This window comes from Anopheles maculipalpis, chromosome 3RL (assembly GCF_943734695.1).
Source record: "Anopheles maculipalpis chromosome 3RL, idAnoMacuDA_375_x, whole genome shotgun sequence".
Classification (NCBI taxonomy): domain Eukaryota; kingdom Metazoa; phylum Arthropoda; class Insecta; order Diptera; family Culicidae; genus Anopheles; species Anopheles maculipalpis.
Genome location: NC_064872.1, coordinates 87,131,125 through 87,148,516, shown reverse-complemented (window position 1 = coordinate 87,148,516; position 17,392 = coordinate 87,131,125). Strand labels below are relative to the sequence as shown.

The window sequence follows — 17,392 nt, the reverse complement described above, 5'->3', positions numbered from 1 at the left end:
ACATTTTGGAAGTTTGTCCAAAAAATCGCACAGACTCTCGATACGCGCTTGCATAAAAATTCCCTCTTCGTCAGGTTCCTTTGTTATCAGGTGCTAAAGTTTTACAATTTCGTATCACCCTTCGATACAAGTTAGTCGCTACGTTCGATTAGAGGATATTGGAGCGAACGACAAGCGAACGACGTTCTGAACGTGCTCCGCTTGCGTCCCTGTCTACGATACCTAAAAAGGGTTATGTTAGCTTGGTGTTTGCATTTTATCTTACAGTTTGCTACTAAGTACGACGGCTGGGCCGCTTTGGTTTTACCCCATTGTGGTTCCCCGTTTCACCGGACACGGTAACAATCGCGTCCTCCGCGTTTGTGCTCTTCCACCGCGTTTGTCCGTACTTTAGGCGCAGCTCTTCGTGTAGCTTATCGCGCAACATTGCACTGCCAGTATCGGCCTCAAGAAAAGGTGGTGCAAGCCCGTGCGCTACCCGCTCGTTAATGGGGATGAGCCGCCGGCGCCCCGTTTCGTACAGTTCGAGGTTTAGCGGTGAACGTCGGGAACGTTTTTTGGTCTTAGCCGGAAGGATTGGTTTCTCCTCGCCGTCTGGTTTAACGCGCCCTCCTTCTACAGCCCCATCTCCCCGGCCCGAGTCTACCGTGTCTAAGCCACTGCCAGGTGTTAGCTTACCGTTGAACGTGTCACATTTGAACACGGACAAACTTTCCTTGCTATTGTTCTTACCCGAGTATGTGTCGAATTTGGAGCCGGACCCTTGGTCCGCGCTGCAACCCTTACCGAACGTTTCGAAATGATGGGAAAGGTCCGGTGGAGAACTGGTCGCCGCATCACGACTAAGCCGACGACCGATTGTCCCCAGCCGTTCGCTTATGATACTATCCGTACTAAACCGGCGCACATTGAGCGAGGAAGAGAAGGATGAACTTTTACTTCCACCATCACGAGACTTTCCAAATCCAAATCCGGCGCGTGACAAACGGCCCGGACTGGTGCGCCGGCTGGCTGAGGCGGACGCTGACAGTCGCGAACCGGCCGGATGAACTTCCGGAAGCAGTGCCTGTGAAGTGCTTTCGGACGTTGCCGACAGCGATGCGTCCACGTCCGTGTCCAGTTGCACCCTGTCGAGTTTGATGTTTCTAGGTTTGATTTAAAGCACACACATACTCACATAAAACACACTGAAAAGGATATCTTGGCTATGAGGAACCGGGAAGGTTGCGCTTACCTGCGTATTTCCTGGATCATCTCGAAGAACTGAGCCTTGCTCTTGCGCCGGCGTCTCTGCTCATCCTCCTTCTGGGCCAAAGGAAAGGCGCGCGTTAGTAGGCGAAAAGCAAAACAAACCAGTGTGTTACGAATGGAGGATCGCATCTTAAGGGAAAACGACCTTGCGGGAGGAGCTAGGACATGGTCGAATTGGGATTTTTTTTGTTGTTTCGATTTGAATAGAAATTTTGCAAAAGCACCAAAAAGCCATTTTCCCCGTTATACATTACCCGTTTGACGCTCTTCTGGAAGAGGCTGGTAATCTGTCCCTGGCGGATTGTGTGCACCAGCTCCTTGGCGGCATGGTGCGGTGACACCAGCTCCACACAGTTAATAAACCGGTACAGCTTCTGGCTAAAAAACATGATGTTACGACTCTTCCAGATGGTGTCCTTCGGTTGGTGGCGTAGTATCGGAAGTGTGTACTTGTAGAACACGTGCTCGATTATGAGGATTAGTACACCGAGCACCATACCAACACCCAGCAGTAGGAAGACGCCGGCCACCGCCGTCACACCGAGCGGTTTCGGTTGTGCCATTTCACGGTCCAGCTTGAAGCAGGGAAGATCACCGTACCACTTTGCGGTTAGTATGTCTAAGTAGCCGTCGTTGGAGTACTTGGAGATCAGTGCGGACATCGTTTTCTTCAGCGGGAAGCTACAAAAAGAGAATGTTGAATTGCTAAACTCATAAGAGGTTCCTCAGTCTCTTACACTTACCCCTTAGACATGCCGATCGCGTAAGAATCTTCAATATAATTATCACCTATTCGCTGTAGGGAGCAGCTTTGATCGGTACCACGATAATAGTCCAGTATGGGTGTATCACACATCAGTAGATCGATCGTGCGGTTTCTGGGAACGGAAGTAATCAATTGTAAGTAGAAATTCTGCCCAAGGACTATGTGCTCGTCTCAGATCATCATACTTTAGTCGTTCGATGCCTTCATCGATACTTTGCAGCTGATACTTTTTCATGTGCTCCCAGAGTCGTTTATCGTTCTGCTGGACGTACGATTCTGCTGCCGTAGCGATCGGTGAACCAACACGTTGCGTCAACATCTGAACAAAAAAAGGCATACCAATTCGTTTGCTTTAAGATCGCAATTGGTCATCGTTTCTTATGGCTATTGATACTTACCGACATTTCGTAGTACTTTGCCTCATTATGGAACAGCAAACCCGCTATCAGTGCTGCAATGTTGGCAGTGTAGGAAGCGATGAATATTACGCTGAATCCACCCCATACGTTGATGAGGAATTTGTTGGGCCAAGATTTAGGTGCCTTGAATGCAACCAGATGCCCACAGAGTAAACCCCACATTACCCATAGTGCTGTTTGTGTGAAGAAACATATCGTATTTAAGTGATCTTAAAGAACAAATCATCACTCTCTACCTACCTGACGACATGCTAAAGTTTTTGCTTCGCTGGCGGCCCCAAGGATTCAACCCGAAAGGGCTCAGCCATTCGTAGATCGCCACTGCAACAGCGGTAACGTTCAGCGAGGTAAAGATGGCTATCCATAGCTCTGGCGAGAAGGGCAGTAGAAACGCTAGTAAAGGTATATCGGTGGCCGCTTCCGGTGCGGCCAGCAGCGATACACCGCCGTGGAAGTATGGTATCGTAAAATCGATCACTTCCGAACGAGCCCTAGTCACAGAAGAAAATGAAACGTTGGAGAGATGTTGCTAACCGCGACAAGTGACATTAGGGCGTACTACGTAGTACTTACTTTGACACGCTAAGTGGTGCGAAGGAAAGATCAGCTGTACCGGATATTAGATCACCAATCACACCGTTCCACTGTTGCCGGGTGCGGACGGGCGGTGCCGTCGAATATTCGAAGGGATAGGGTGGCAGCTCCTCTCTGGTAGCGTTCACACCGGCCTGTGAAAGCTTCAACTTCGATCCTCGTTTTAAGCTTCTGCCCGATTGTGCTATAGAATGAGACATAAAACTTAGCTATTTCAATACTGCAAGAGCCACATACAGATTGCTTACGCACCGTCAAACTTTGATTTCGATTCTACATTCGTTGGTAGTGTTGGCTTCCGTGGTGAAGGTTCCGACGGTTCGGGCGGTGGTGGTACCCGTCGTCCGAATAGTCCATCGTGCACGATATACAGATGGAAGTCGAAGTTAATCTCTGTCGCAAGTTTCTGCAACAAATCCATCGATAGACCGTAGCAGCAGCGTGTGCTATAAAGGAAATGGAGGTACAGTATCTGTCTGTAAGTCTCTTAAGTAGAATAGTTTCGTTTTGTTCGCGATCTTTTGGTAGATAACACCCATTGGTCTAGAAATTCAATGGTTTGACTACCAAGCTTCATGGTACATGAGGATTCTTCACCTAGGCATGATAAGGTCTTTCCGTGGAACATACCTTTTCAACTAGGAATCATAGAGTCTCTTGGGTTATAAGACCTTGGGCGGTGTTCAAACATCCTCTCTGTTAAAGGCTATTAATAGTCCCAAAAATTGATCAATACAACTTTTTCACTTGACTTACCGATACAACGGATACCTCTGACGCTGCTCGTCCTGGTAGTGGTTGGGAGATTGATTAATTTCCCTCAACCGATTGCGACGCTCGATTTCGTTAAACATAAGCGTCAAATTGTGTCGTCCGGTGGTGTATATTTGGTAACATATTAGACCCCGCAAACACTGGCTTTCCTCGTTCACGGGGGATTCCATCACAAACGGTGGTGCGACTGATACCACCACACGGAACATGGTTTTCGCTTTACCAGCTAGCCCTGTTGGAGATAAAATATAATCCATGTTAAAAAAGTGTTCGAGCATCTAAAAATAAAGACATACCAGACACAGTAACATCTCCACCAGGCCATATGATCGTATCCAGATGCACCGACCGTCCCGTGATTAGTCCCACACGGCGCCACTTTGTAGCGATACCGGTTCCAGCCGCATTACCCATCCCGCTAGCTGCCGACCCGTTTACCGATGGGTTGCCATATCTACCACCATCCACCCGATCTCCGCTGTGGTAATCTCCCTTTGGTGTTGACGATGATTGTCTCGCTATCGGCACGAGGTTTAGCATTTCGAAATGACTAACGAGTGACTTTTCGATAAACCCACTGGCTATCGGAAATCCGGACAGCGCTTGGCGTGCATTACTTTGCAGATTCCTGTCAAAAAGTCACAGAACAGAATGTCATGTTAGTCGTGTCTTTAGTCTACAACCTATCTGTCCACAAGCTTCTTTTACTTACTTGGCAAAATTGAATGCTTTGGCCAGCTCGACTCGATTAATTGTACCCATGCAACCTCCCTTATACCGGGTAGCTCCTCCACGACTGCCTCGCCCACGGTCGCTGGCACCCCGGTCCGGGTTGTATTTGTGATTTGTGGTCGCAGACCACCAGGTGCTTTGACGCTTAACTCTAGAACTACTATTTGTACTACTGACATCACGAAAATTTGCACTACTATTGCTTATAGGCGAAATAATATCGTTCGTTCCGCGCACTGGCCGTTGTGACGGTTCGTCCACCGTCTGCTGCTGCTGCTGTAGGTCCAATAAACTGGCCTCGTGAACACTTGGTTTCGTATTTGCACTGTTAACTGGTAATGTTAAAATTGTTTCGCCCTCGACGGGTACGACGGATCGCTTCTGTTGCATCTGCACCGGTCGCTGTTGGCCGCGTGCAACTTTCGTTTGGTCCTGCGTGCTGCTTCCACGGGTCGGTCCGGGACCTTCGCGTCCCGTCGGTCGCCCCTTCCCTACGACCGGTACATCGTCCCGCTCGACTTTGGCCCACGTTGCCGCAAACAAACGTACGGCCGCACGTATAAAATGGCGATCAATTTTCATCTTGATCGGTCGCAACGCAAGCAACCCCACCGGGAAGTCTTGGTTGTGGTGGAACAGCACGTGCCCGGAGGTGTTGTGCAGCTTCATATACTCGCTGCTGCGCTTCAGCTTCATCTCCGATGTACTATCGGGACTTCCCTCGATTGGATACTGCTCATCCTCCGTGTTAGCACCGCTCAGCGGCAACATGCGTTCGTCGTCAAAGTCTTCAAACTCGTCCGAATCTACCGGCAGCTCTTCAAAACGCTCCGTCCGACGGGCCACATTCACTACGGTGTTGTTGTTAGCTTTACCACGCCCGTTCTTGGGCTTTTCCGAGGGACGGCGTGTTTTGCTGTGTTTGCCGCCACCCGTCGAAGCATCGGCCGTACCGTCCGGTTTGGGATTAACCAGTGCCGCACTACCGAACCGTGCCGCTTGACTGTCCAGGTGTGATGAACGCGTTCGGTTTTTGCGCAATCGAGGATCAAAATCTTCAAATTCCATCCTTCGCTCGACGAGATCGGCCAGGTGTGACTGGTGTCGCATGTCGAACGTGTCGTAGAAGTCGGTCTCCAGCTCGCTACGCCCTCCAAGACCAACGCCAACGTCTAGCGGTTGTTTGGAGTCGTAGGAAGGTTGCCCCGCATCGTAGAATTCAGTCGCCGAGGTTGTATCCATCCAGAGCCACACAAAGTGACCGTTTAGCATCTTCATGCGCTGTGCTTCGGCCATTATAAGACGTGCCACTTTAAGATTACACAGCACCAATACAACACCCTTTGTAGATCGTGAAATGTACGCTAGTTTTCTGCGGGAAAAAAAGGTTTCCAAAAGGAATATTATTAGAATAGGAATTTCGATGATCTCGTAGTATATCTTACTTGTAAATCAAATCGAAGTTCGTTGGTAGCGTAACTATAATTGGATTCAGCGGTTTTTGGCGCAGTGCGGCACCCTTCTTGCCACTAATAAGAACGTACGTATCGACATCGCACAGAATATGGTATGAATGCCAGTGAACCTTAAAAGAACGACCAAAGCACCGTTACACATTTGCCAATCCTTCATTTTCGCGTCACTTTTATACTCACTTGTAAAAAGGTTGCTCTAATGGCTTCAAAAATTTCCCTAGAGGATGGCTGCAGTATTGCTTGTAATTTGGTTGATAGCTAGAAGAAACCCCAAAGATCCAAGGATAAAAACGGAGTTACTTTTGTGTACGTGCAGTTCCGCGCGAATACCAAACCCAGAACACTTACCTCATCGTAGGAGTTATGCAGCGAAGCAATGCCTCCCTTCGCCCACAGTACGGGCACCTTCATCGCATTGCCGGCCAGGGCAAGTGATTTCGCTGCTGGACTATCGCCCACTATCACCATGCCCGCCAACGGCATACCGTCGATCGCATCGCACGCAGTCGTCATAAGCTTCGACGAAAATCGCCCACTGTCCGGCAGAGTGATGTAGATCGGCCGCAGCGGAGGTCCTTGCGGATTTCCGAACGGTGGTCCCATGTCGATCAGGGTGCGGGCAAGCGTGCGTCCCCACAGCTTCGCACCGCCGTTTACCGCTACCGCGAAGTACACTGCGTCTGGCCGGTCCGGAAACACGGGCTGCGAACCATCATCAACGGAGAACGTACCGGCCGGATGTGCTTTCAACATTTCCGCTCGATCCATGCTCGGTCCTGACAGGGCGGCGTAATGTATTCCGGTACCACGAACCGGCGTGGCCTCAGAATCATCGCCAACGGTCGAAGTGGTACGCTCGGCAAACACAACCAGCACCACCAAAAACATCCACAGGGTTGTCGACCGTTTCCAGGGCAACGTCACGAACGGTAGTAGTGTGGCGTCCTGGTAGTAGTAGTGCTCCATGTTCGGTACCATCGTAGTTCCCCGGGCTTGCACAGTGTGTGGTGGATCCTTAACACCTATTTTTCGGAGGCGGAGGCGTATTTCTTACCGCAGAAGTGTTCGCCTACGCTCGTGGACAGCTTTTGCATGAGTCACTAGTTCCGAGGCAATGAAAACGGGGAACTTTACGTCTGGATAAGGAGAAGATGGGAAAATAAGTCAAGCGATAGAAAAAAAAAACCGGGCCTAATATTAATTGAAGAATAGAACAATTTATTGCCAGCAATCGAAGGACACTGTTCACCTTACGAAAATGCAGATGCACCTCACGAAAGTACTTGAAATGTGAAAAAACGCTGTCTCATAAAAACACTTCAAGCCCAACCACTTGAAAACGGACAAACATTGGATTAACAACACCCCCACAAACACACACACCTGACATAAAACCACCCTACCACCCTACCACCCACCCACAACACACTCACACACGCTCACTACTGAGGCTGATTATATAATCATTACTTTTAAATCAGAACACACACAGTCACACGGCACTATCAAATCGGGACGATGCATCGATACTAACCGATGTTTAATGCCGAGACAACTAACGTACGTGACACAAAGAAGAATACACCTCCCAATCTCTCCCCCTCATCAATCCCCACTCATCTTGAGTTGGCTTTTTTGCTCTAATTCATTCACCGGATGTTGAGTCTTCGATCCAGTGGAAAAGCACCTCAGGAGCTTGGGGATCCATCCATTTTTCGATGGGAGAGTATTGTATGGCCTGGCGTGAAGCAGGAGAGCAATCCCAAGGAGTCCCACCAACAAAAAAGTAGCAGGAACTTGTTGACATAATAATCAGGCCTAAGCTAAGCCCGTGGCACAGCACCTCTACGACCTCCTGCCGCTTTCTTTACTTACCGAACGATGCTGCTAGTGCCATATGCCGCTGATACTGCAGGTTTCATAATTTGCCACCTTTCGAGATACGTTTTTGTTCCCCAGCTTTCCACCGCTTCCGTCCTGACAAACACGCGCTGGCTTGATACACGAGGAGCTCCAAAAATTTGGCGAGGCAACTAAACTGAAAATTGGATTTGCTGGTGCAGGAATTTCTGCAGGAAATGATGATGAGCCACAGGAAGGATGGAGCGATGGATTGATGGAAAGGATTTGCTGTTATTTTTGCTTTTCCTGCCTTGTATGTGTGCCCTAGCAAAACTGGCACCCACTTCCTCGTGCACCCATGCAAACCCTCTACAGGCGAATCCTCTACACGCTGGCTGCTGCAGCTTGGAGCTGCTGTTTGGTGGCCGAAGTTACAGATGACACGTAAATAACTCCCGTCCCGTGCAGATTCTTGTACTTCAAAACATTGCTCATAACCACGGCCTGGTGAACCTGGCACGGTTGCGAGCGAGAGATGGTGCGCGCATGTCCAACGGCACTGTTATCGTGCTCCTTCACCGTGATGGATGCCGCCATGCCGTAAGGATAATAGTAGAGAGCAGCTGCCTTGCCAATAAATCGGAGTATAAGCAAAAGGATGGATTAGGGGATTGGGCACGGACACGTTGTTAGTGCAGAATGCCGAATCTCTCTTCATTCTGGTACACTTGTTGTGATGGAGGGTTTGTAGTTTTTTGTAACGGTTCCGGAAATGTCGTTATAACGAATGCCATTTAAATTATTTGAATGTTGAAACGTAAAATGTGTTTGAGCATAATCATGCCATTTCCTCATTTACGTAGCGAGTACAACAAGCACGTGGTCGTGGACAATCTCATCTCGATTGGAGCACTATCACAAGAACTAACAAGCTCCACCTACCTGTACTGTATATTGGGCATCGAATTAGATACGTCAGACGTTGGAGGACTGGTCCCTTTGAGGTTCAAAGGACTTTCGGAGCTGATCGCAAGACCATTAATTAGTGGTGCCTACAGGAAGCTTCTTCGTATGATTGGTTTAAAGATCTGCTAGGTCATGGCAATCAATGTCAGTCCTCGCTACGATCAAAGTCAAAGGGCTGTCGTTTATAGAAGAGGCAAATTTATCCATTCTGAGCCCTAACCGGAAATGGTGTGGGGGATCGAGCGTAGTTTTTGTGGGCCCAACACCAAGATCCATTATACTTGCGAGCATTTACAGCAACCAATTCTTTTGACCTTCAGCTAAGGGTCCCTTTCGAGCCGAGACCGTGGTCGCTCATCAGCGTATCAGACCGATCAAACAACTTCTTGGCTTTACGACCTACTAGGTCACGTCGACCATCGGATGGCTTACTAAACTTGCAGATACCACGAAGTGTGATAGATCTGACTACGAAGGAGCGGTCGGAATAAGATTTGAACCTCGACCCTGCCGCGTGAAGACCGACGCCGCTGTCGCCTTTAGCAAAACTTTAGTGTTTGACGGGGCCGCCATCCCCCGTCAAACACGTGATTTAAAATACAGGAGAAAACCCTTTGGAGGAGACAGTTTTTTGACCTGCTTCCAAATGCAAACTGCTTCCAGATTGGTTCAAGGATGACTGTAAATGGGTTACATTACAGCACTAAATTAGGCTTATTGGATCATTTTTCAAATGCTACTTAGCAGCTATATTCTGCCCCGTGCTATCTATCGACCAATGGAAACCCATCCAAAGGAGATGCACAAATTTAGTGTTTTTAAAAGCGTTAAACGTTGAAATTTTTACAAGATTGATCGTTATTGGGTTGTGATGTATATTGCCCCGATCTTGTTGAACTGAACCGTTTAGCACGTTTAGCAACTTTATAGCGCATCGATAGCGTGTGCATAGAGAACATAGCAATCTAAAATTACAACAACATCTACATTGATGTTTGTTTTAAAAATTAATTTTATGCAATTTTGTACTACTTATTAATGTAATCTACTAAGCAAAAGCAACTAAAAACTTAGAAAAAGTTGTGATGCGCAATAGAAAATAACGATTTGCTAATGTCCGTCGAAGCAACCATCGTGCACGATCCGTCTTATCTGTCAGTCTGGAAAGCTTTGCGCCTGTCGATTGCAGAAAGAAAGAAAAAACTCTACATTCTTCACAAAAGTTAAATAATTAGTCACATATTTGTTTATTGCTTCATTCGACGTAATATAGACGGTGTAACAATGCAAAGTAAAGTTTAATTGTTTGTTTGGTTAATTAGTTATTAGATTGGCATTCGTTATGAAACGCTCGAAACACGGGAAAACCCGATTTGTTTTGCTGGCTGCTGGAGAATTGCTACATCATCAAAATCTTGCTAATCTTTTTGTTTGCTTTCTTTGGCAGGCGATCAGCAGCAGTTTTTCAGTAACCCATCCTACCCACAGCAACCAGGCTATGGTGTCGGGTTTGCACCGCAGCCAGGCATGCAACCCGGCATGCAGCCGGGAATGCAGGCCGGATTTCATCCGAGTGCATTCGCGCCTTCAGCCGGATCACCGGAAGGCTACGTACCATACGATGCCGAATCAGCATCGGTGAAAGGGTTCGATTTCAATGATCAATCTATCCGCCGCGGTTTCATTAAGAAGGTGTACTCCATTTTAACCGTAAGTTATGTGCAGCAGTAGAGAAGACTTCGATGAAGTAATTTACCTTCTCAACCTCTTCATTGCATGACCAGCTGCAACTATCGATCACATTTGTGTTTGTGGCGTTTGTAACGCACCATGCACCAACGAAACTATGGGTACGACAACATCCAGGCATGTTCTGGGTGGCCTTTTTTGTAATGTTCGGAACGCTGATCGCTATCTCGTGCTGTGGAGAGCTGCGCCGAAAGGCACCGGCCAACTTCATGTTCCTGGGATTGTTTACATTTGCGGAATCATTCCTGGTATCGATGGTGGCCGCTAGCTACAGTGCGGATGAGGTATAGTAGGAGTCCTACTTACATACACATACACACACACACACACACACACACACACACACACACACACCCAAAAAACAGTTTACTACATAAGATGTCCTTATTTGCTTACAGGTCATGTTGGCATTCGGTATAACGGCCGCCGTCTGTCTCGGGCTAACGCTGTTTGCTTTCCAAACTAAATGGGATTTCACGATGATGGGCGGAATTTTGTTCACGGCCATGATCATCCTGTTCCTGTTCGGTTTGATTGCCATTTTCATCCCGGGCAAGACGGTTCAGCTGATTTACTCCTCGTTCGGTGCACTGCTCTTCTCCATGTATCTGATTTACGATACGCAAGTAATGATGGGTGGAAAGCACAAGTTCTCGATCAGCCCGGAAGAGTACGTGTTTGCAGCGCTTGCCCTGTATCTGGATGTAATTAACATATTCCTCCACATCCTATCGATTATTGGCGCATCGCGGAATTGAAGCGTGCGTCATGTTTTTCTTTTTTGTTGTCGTCAATGTATTTCTTTTTCTGTGTGTGCGTGTTTTTAATCGGTACACATGGAAAGGAAATGGTGGTGAATGGCACCAGCACTCATTCTACTGTGCGGTTATTACACTTATGTTATCTAACTAACCTCTCCAACGGTCGAACATATTTGGCAAGATTCGAACGCATTATGTACCCACGTTGTCTGGCGTATCTGGCACACACACACCGATACATTCTTCGGAATGATTTTAAATCTCGTGGCCAATCCGATCTGCAAGGAAACTATCGTGCGCATGCATGAAAATACCTCTCAATATATCAAACTGTATTCAACCCGGTCATCATGTACACAGACCGGTACCGGTCCATGCCGTTTCCATTGCGGAACTATGTGTTGAACGAGGGAGATTCGAAATAAACTATCGCAACGACGTTAAACTACCGAAGCAAAAGTGTTCTGGCTGTTGTATGTGCGTAAATGTATTACATTTTATTGTATACTTATCACACTTTTGAGTATCCATTTTAGGATTAAATTCAAATGATGACTTTATTACAATAGCCTATTTAGTTGGAGTTAGTTCGATTCCAATTAATTGAAGTGAAATAGGGCATTACGAGGATTTTAGACGGAATGAAGCCACCTTCTACTACACCACATTTTGAATCTGCTACTACAGCGACACTACATTTTAATGGATAAATCAGTCGCATCACAAGTATACTTGAAACGATACTCATAACCTTATACATAGGATGTGATATATTCACAAAATGACTACTAAAACGGAAAGAATACTATTTTAATAGAAATACTACAGTGAAATATTTCATTTCAAGATGTATCCCTTCTGTCAAATGGTTAGCTGTCAATCGCTAGCAACCAACCCGTTCAGAAACGACTAGATTGCCAGCTGTCTGAGGCCCGTGACCAATACCGACTGTTTTGTTAAGTGTGTGCAGATCCAAACGAAACAACACGCAATTCGTACCAGCAGATTCGAAGGTTTTCCAAATATTCTGCAAAGCATAGTGCAAGTGTTGAGCATAAAAATCTTCTATTAGCGAACAAACGCCAACCCTCAGCGGAACACCCTAAACGCGATAAGGTACAGTAGCTCTAATTATGTGTGATTGAGATAAGCGCTTCAACAATTTGATTACGAAAACTGGGTGAGCACCACCGCCGTGCTTTTCTGAAGGGGTTGCTGTGTTTAGCAGCATGAGTCATCCGGTAGAATCGATCGGGTTTCGTTATTTTTTTGTTCCCTTCCTTATTAGCATCTTTTTTGCATTGTAGAAGCCTCAGCGCTGTTTCGTTTGTTTTCATTTTCCGGTCGCGCGCACGGTTGCCGTTTGTGTGTGTTTGTACGGGGGAAGCATTCATCGGGGATAAGGCGATGCTTTTTTTCAGCTGCCTGCTATTTTATTTACTGCCGCTTCTCAATTGCTGTACAGTAGTGTATCGCGAGGTGGTTCAATTTTAGCCTCGCAAAGCACATCTCACATTTTAACAATCGTCAAGTACTGATTCATTATTTCGATCGTTTGGTCAGTTGAGAATGCATACATTTTTACCATCTTTCCTCATTCGTTCGTTGCAGATAATCTCGGTGCGAAAAGAAAAATCAAAGCATATAATCTCGCAGACATCAAGATAAAATGCAAGGTAAGCAAAAGCAACTGACTATACGTATATTTGCTACTCTACAATTAGTCCCATGCTATGTGTTATCTTGACGAATGTGTGCGTGCTTATGCTCGTGTTTTGTACTGAATTTTGACCCTTTACTGTAAAGCAACACAATACATAAGGTGCAATTAGTACCGAAAGTGCACAATATTGCATCAGATTTTGTGCAAAAAAATGGTCCAAACATGGATCTCTCTGCCGGATGTTCCAGATCAAAGCACGCTGCGAACGGTCTAGAATTTTCCAGCTGCAAAGTCTGCCGGCCTACTGCAATGCGCTATAGAATCTTCATAGATAGACACACTCACCAACGTTGTGAAGCCCCCTTGTGTAAATGAGATGATTCAACAAGATGATAAACTGTTGATATTAGCAATCTTTCTGTCCCCGCGCGGATAAGCACTTCCCGCAGAAGAGCATGCTATAGTTGATGCGAAAAAATATGTAAACAAATCAAAACAAAACAAAAATCTCACCCTAGTGATGTTTGGGAATGTGCTGACAGGTGGAGCTTATAATCCCGGTTTCTTTCTGTTTCTTCTCCCCCTTCATTTAAGCAGGTGGTTTCTAATTGAATCAAACACACTACGAAAGTACGCGCGAAGAACCGTTCCGTTGAATAGAGCGATCCGTTTAAGCCCGGGCTAAATAAGTAAACGGTTTCATTGGTATCCAGATTCAGAACGCGGCAACGATATGGCATATCAAGGAGGAGGATATTATCAAGGTTTTGTTTATGATTTTGTCTTGTTTTAATTTTTTCTTTCGATTCTGCATACTCTCCCGCCTGTTCTGTTTTTGTCCCTGCATGAATACTAATTCGTTTTGTCTTCTACGAGCTATGATTTTAAATACTAACTGGCATTTAAAAGAGTAGTCAATTCCCTCATAACGAATGTTAATTCTCTGCCGAAAAAGCATCGGCTGTAGCGTTAACGTAAACGTTATGGGGAGGGTAGACTGTAGTTTAATTTTGATTCTGCAAAATCATTCGTAACAGATTTCAAACATACCATTAATTCATTCTGCCATCCTAACCCCGTTTTGCCCTTTTTTAACGTTACTTTCGTTTTAAAACAATGAAGCGAATATTTAATGCGGAAAGGAAATTACACTTAAAATATGACACATACACAATACTCAAGTGATTCATAACACAAATAACCGAAGAAGAACAGAGACAGCGGAGAGACATTTAACACCACACCTGCAAGGCCTACTAGGTTGCGCACACCTGAACCAACACTAAACTTTTGAGGGAGAACCGATCTCTTAGTACGTTCGAGTGCATATTTGTGGGAGATCGTTCTTATAAGTACTTGCTTATTGAGTTTTTCGGGTTAGAGTTATTTTGTAACAGTTGAAACCATCGTCATTGTCGTCTCACGCAAACACACAGACACAGTTTATTGTTTATCGCTTTCGTTAATAGATTGTTTTACAAAGTTTCTAATTAGTGGTATTTAAAACTCACACGTCAACGAGCAGAAAGCCAAAACAAAACGATAAGCTGTGTATGTGTGGTACCGTCTTCCGTTTTTTTCCGTTTGTGCATGTCCAAAGAACTGTTAGCAGAAGAAACGGTTGGTGGGAATTAAAAAATCAAACGCATTTCGACACGTCGGCAAATTCTGCAAAGCTCAGTAATGTGATGAAATATCTTGTTACACCGAGCTGTAGAATATTCTTCCTTCTCGTAGAACGTTCGTGTGTCGTTGTGTGATTTGATTATTAAACGGCCCACCACCACCAGTAGGAAGCGAGGATTGGTCGCGGTTCGTAGGTAGAGTAGCAGTAGTGTGTGATTAGTACGGTGACTTGAAACACCTCAGTTTCATTTACAACTGTTACGTACAACGGAAAAGGTCGTGTGCTGTTTCGTGACTAACACGTTTCACGTTGCATTTCTGATCCACAGACCCTAATCAAGCGTACTACGGTGGACAGTATCCACAGCAGCCCGGCTTCAACCCGAACTATCCACCACAGCAGCAGCCCGGTTATCCACCGCAGCAACCCGGCTACACTTCCGGTGGTTACTTTCCCGGCTATCCACCACAGCAACAGCCCGGCTATCCACCGCAGCAACCCGGTTATCCGCCACAACCGCAGCCCGGCGGTTATCCACCTCAGCCCGGATTCGTACAGCCACCACCACCGGGAATGCCTAGCGCGTACGGAACCGCTTACGACCCGGAGACGGGCAGTGTGAAGGGTTTTGAATTTAACGATCAATCGATCCGGCGTGGTTTCATCCGCAAGGTGTACTCCATTCTCACGGTATGAAGCGAATCAAGAACTCTTCTTTAATAACAATCAGAGTTAACGTGATTTCTATATTTCCCGTGTCCTATTGCGACTCCGCAGGTTCAGCTACTGATCACGCTCGGCTTCATAACGCTCTTTCTCTACCACCGACCGACGAAGCTATGGGTACAGAACCATCCAGAAATGTTTTGGATTGCGCTAGGCGTCATGATCGTGACACTAATTTCGATGGCCTGCTGTGGCGATGTGCGTCGAAAGGCACCGATGAACTTCATTTTCCTTACGCTCTTTACACTGGCCCAAGCATTCCTGCTCGGTGTTACTACCGCCAACTTTAGCTCGCAAGAGGTAGAGTAATATGCAAATATGCGGTAAAAAAAAACCTTACTAATAACGATTTCTTCCCCCAAAAGGTAATGCTAGCGGTCGGTATAACAGCAGCAGTCTGTCTCGGTTTAACACTGTTCGCTTTCCAAACGAAATGGGACTTCACCGTGATGGGTGGCATCCTGTTTGTTGCCGCTCTGATTCTGATGCTGTTCGGACTGATCGCAATCTTCTTCCCGGGCAAAACGATTACGCTCGTGTACGCGTCGGCCGGTGCGCTGATCTTTTCCATCTATCTCGTGTACGACACGCAGCTAATGTTGGGCGGTGAGCACAAGTATTCGATCAGCCCGGAAGAGTACATCTTCGCTGCACTGAACCTGTATCTGGACATTGTGAATATTTTCCTGTACATTCTTACGATCATTGGAGCGACGCGCGATTAAGCAGGAGGTCGGTTATTTTTTAACAAACTGTTCAGTTTACGTATTATGTGTGTGTGTTTTTTCTCATTCCATTGCAAGAAGCCATTTTGGCTGCGATTTATCGGTAGCCAGGCACGAGACAGTCTGGCAGTGTATGCAACAGCTCGTTAGATTGTTTAAGCGTTTGTTGCCATATATTTGCAGAAATTTTTTCTTTTAAAATTGCTCCATGAACGAGGGGAGCAGCGGCTGGGCGTATAAATCTCAACCTGTGCTTATCTGTACTCAAATTGAATTGCCAGTGATTTCCTGTGAGCGTATACACAAAACAGACTCAGTCCTAATGCCGATGAGTTGTTGAGCTTTCTGAGCTACGTTTTTAGTTACTAAAGTTAATCCTTTTATTCCACACTTTGAACAATTATAAACTAATACGGTGGAAGAAAAAGAGTTGTGGGAATCTTAATCAACCCTTGCATCTACCCTTGCCCCTACCCTTGCAAACACAGATACAATGCAACTTAAGCTCCCGAAAATGATAAGCGTAGTATAGTGAACGCGAGCGAATTTGCTTATCTTACGCGTTCTTGGCAATAGACTTGTCCGCCGTTGTTCGCGAAGAAGAACGGTTACTTACAGTGATAAAACAATGGTTCAAAAACCACAAAACAAAATTCTTCAATCCCGAATATTTTATATATTAATGTGTTTAATTTTTCTATTTTGCCTTTTTTACGGTCCTTATCGCTCAACATCATCTTATCAAACTCATTTTCTGTCATACGCAAACGAACAAGAAAAATCTATTTGGAATGAAGTGATTCATACATGCAAGAATTCGAATTACAACGGTGGTACGGTGTTTGTGATAATACTTGCTGTGGAAAAAAAACCCTTAACAAACAAACAAACAAACGAATGAAAAAAAGCACGTTGAGGCTAACTTTTACCAATGTTCTAGATTGTGCGCTTAAACATGATGTTTATTATTTTGTTTTTGTTACTGTTGTGCACCTAGTGTGAGTTTAATCAATATACAAATACCGTCGAAACACTGAAAAAAAGTTCCCTAACTGCGCTGATTGATTAATAACTACCAAATACAATTATTAAACCAAATAAAACAAAAATGGCTTTTGTGTGATGTCTTTGTCAGGCACACATGTGTAATGATGGCTTTCATGTAGGATGGAATAAGGGGTTTCAGTTTTATATTTATTTCCATGATACAAATCGGTCCCAATTTAGTCCTACTGCTGCAAGCAAGTGCAATAACAATACCTTTACACAAATATCTTACGATGAAGGGTAGCATAGAAGAAGAAGAAAAAAAAAACACAGAT

General features: G+C 45.7%; 3 protein-coding genes across 6 annotated transcripts in view; 2 read left to right on the top strand and 1 right to left on the bottom strand.

Moving 5' to 3' along the window:
- Positions 1 to 16,073, top strand: part of LOC126562569 (protein lifeguard 1-like) — a 400,503-nt gene extending 384,430 nt beyond the window's left edge. The window contains exons 1-5 of one of the 3 annotated variants that reach the window (XM_050219117.1): positions 12,337 to 12,342; positions 13,712 to 13,756; positions 14,948 to 15,309; positions 15,397 to 15,645; positions 15,711 to 16,073. In XM_050219117.1, the coding sequence (XP_050075074.1) occupies positions 13,726 to 13,756; positions 14,948 to 15,309; positions 15,397 to 15,645; positions 15,711 to 16,070 (1,002 nt within the window). In that variant the 5' untranslated portion in view covers positions 12,337 to 12,342; positions 13,712 to 13,725 and the 3' untranslated portion in view covers positions 16,071 to 16,073. Of the gene's footprint in view, positions 1 to 12,336; positions 12,343 to 12,958; positions 13,006 to 13,711; positions 13,757 to 14,947; positions 15,310 to 15,396; positions 15,646 to 15,710 lie in introns of those variants that run through there. The other 2 variants (XM_050219116.1, XM_050219118.1) reach the window with 2 other exon arrangements.
- Positions 219 to 6,989, bottom strand: LOC126561131 (uncharacterized). The gene is made up of 15 exons (XM_050217076.1): positions 6,360 to 6,989; positions 6,192 to 6,269; positions 5,982 to 6,121; positions 4,517 to 5,908; positions 4,101 to 4,432; positions 3,787 to 4,036; positions 3,283 to 3,476; positions 3,010 to 3,214; positions 2,677 to 2,927; positions 2,416 to 2,609; positions 2,203 to 2,336; positions 1,995 to 2,129; positions 1,506 to 1,932; positions 1,235 to 1,305; positions 219 to 1,145 (listed from the first exon to the last, which is right to left on the bottom strand). Exons 1-15 carry the CDS (start codon positions 6,987 to 6,989, stop codon positions 275 to 277), a joined length of 5,304 nt encoding a protein of 1,767 aa, XP_050073033.1. The 3' UTR covers positions 219 to 274.
- Positions 10,011 to 17,392, top strand: part of LOC126562725 (protein lifeguard 1-like) — a 195,583-nt gene continuing 188,201 nt past the window's right edge. Inside the window, exons 1-4 of one of the 2 annotated variants that reach the window (XM_050219293.1) lie at positions 10,011 to 10,110; positions 10,267 to 10,529; positions 10,604 to 10,852; positions 10,967 to 11,333. In XM_050219293.1, coding sequence (XP_050075250.1) covers positions 10,104 to 10,110; positions 10,267 to 10,529; positions 10,604 to 10,852; positions 10,967 to 11,326 — 879 coding nt within the window. In that variant the 5' untranslated portion in view covers positions 10,011 to 10,103 and the 3' untranslated portion in view covers positions 11,327 to 11,333. Of the gene's footprint in view, positions 10,111 to 10,266; positions 10,530 to 10,603; positions 10,853 to 10,966; positions 11,338 to 17,392 lie in introns of those variants that run through there. The other variant, XM_050219294.1, reaches the window with a different exon arrangement.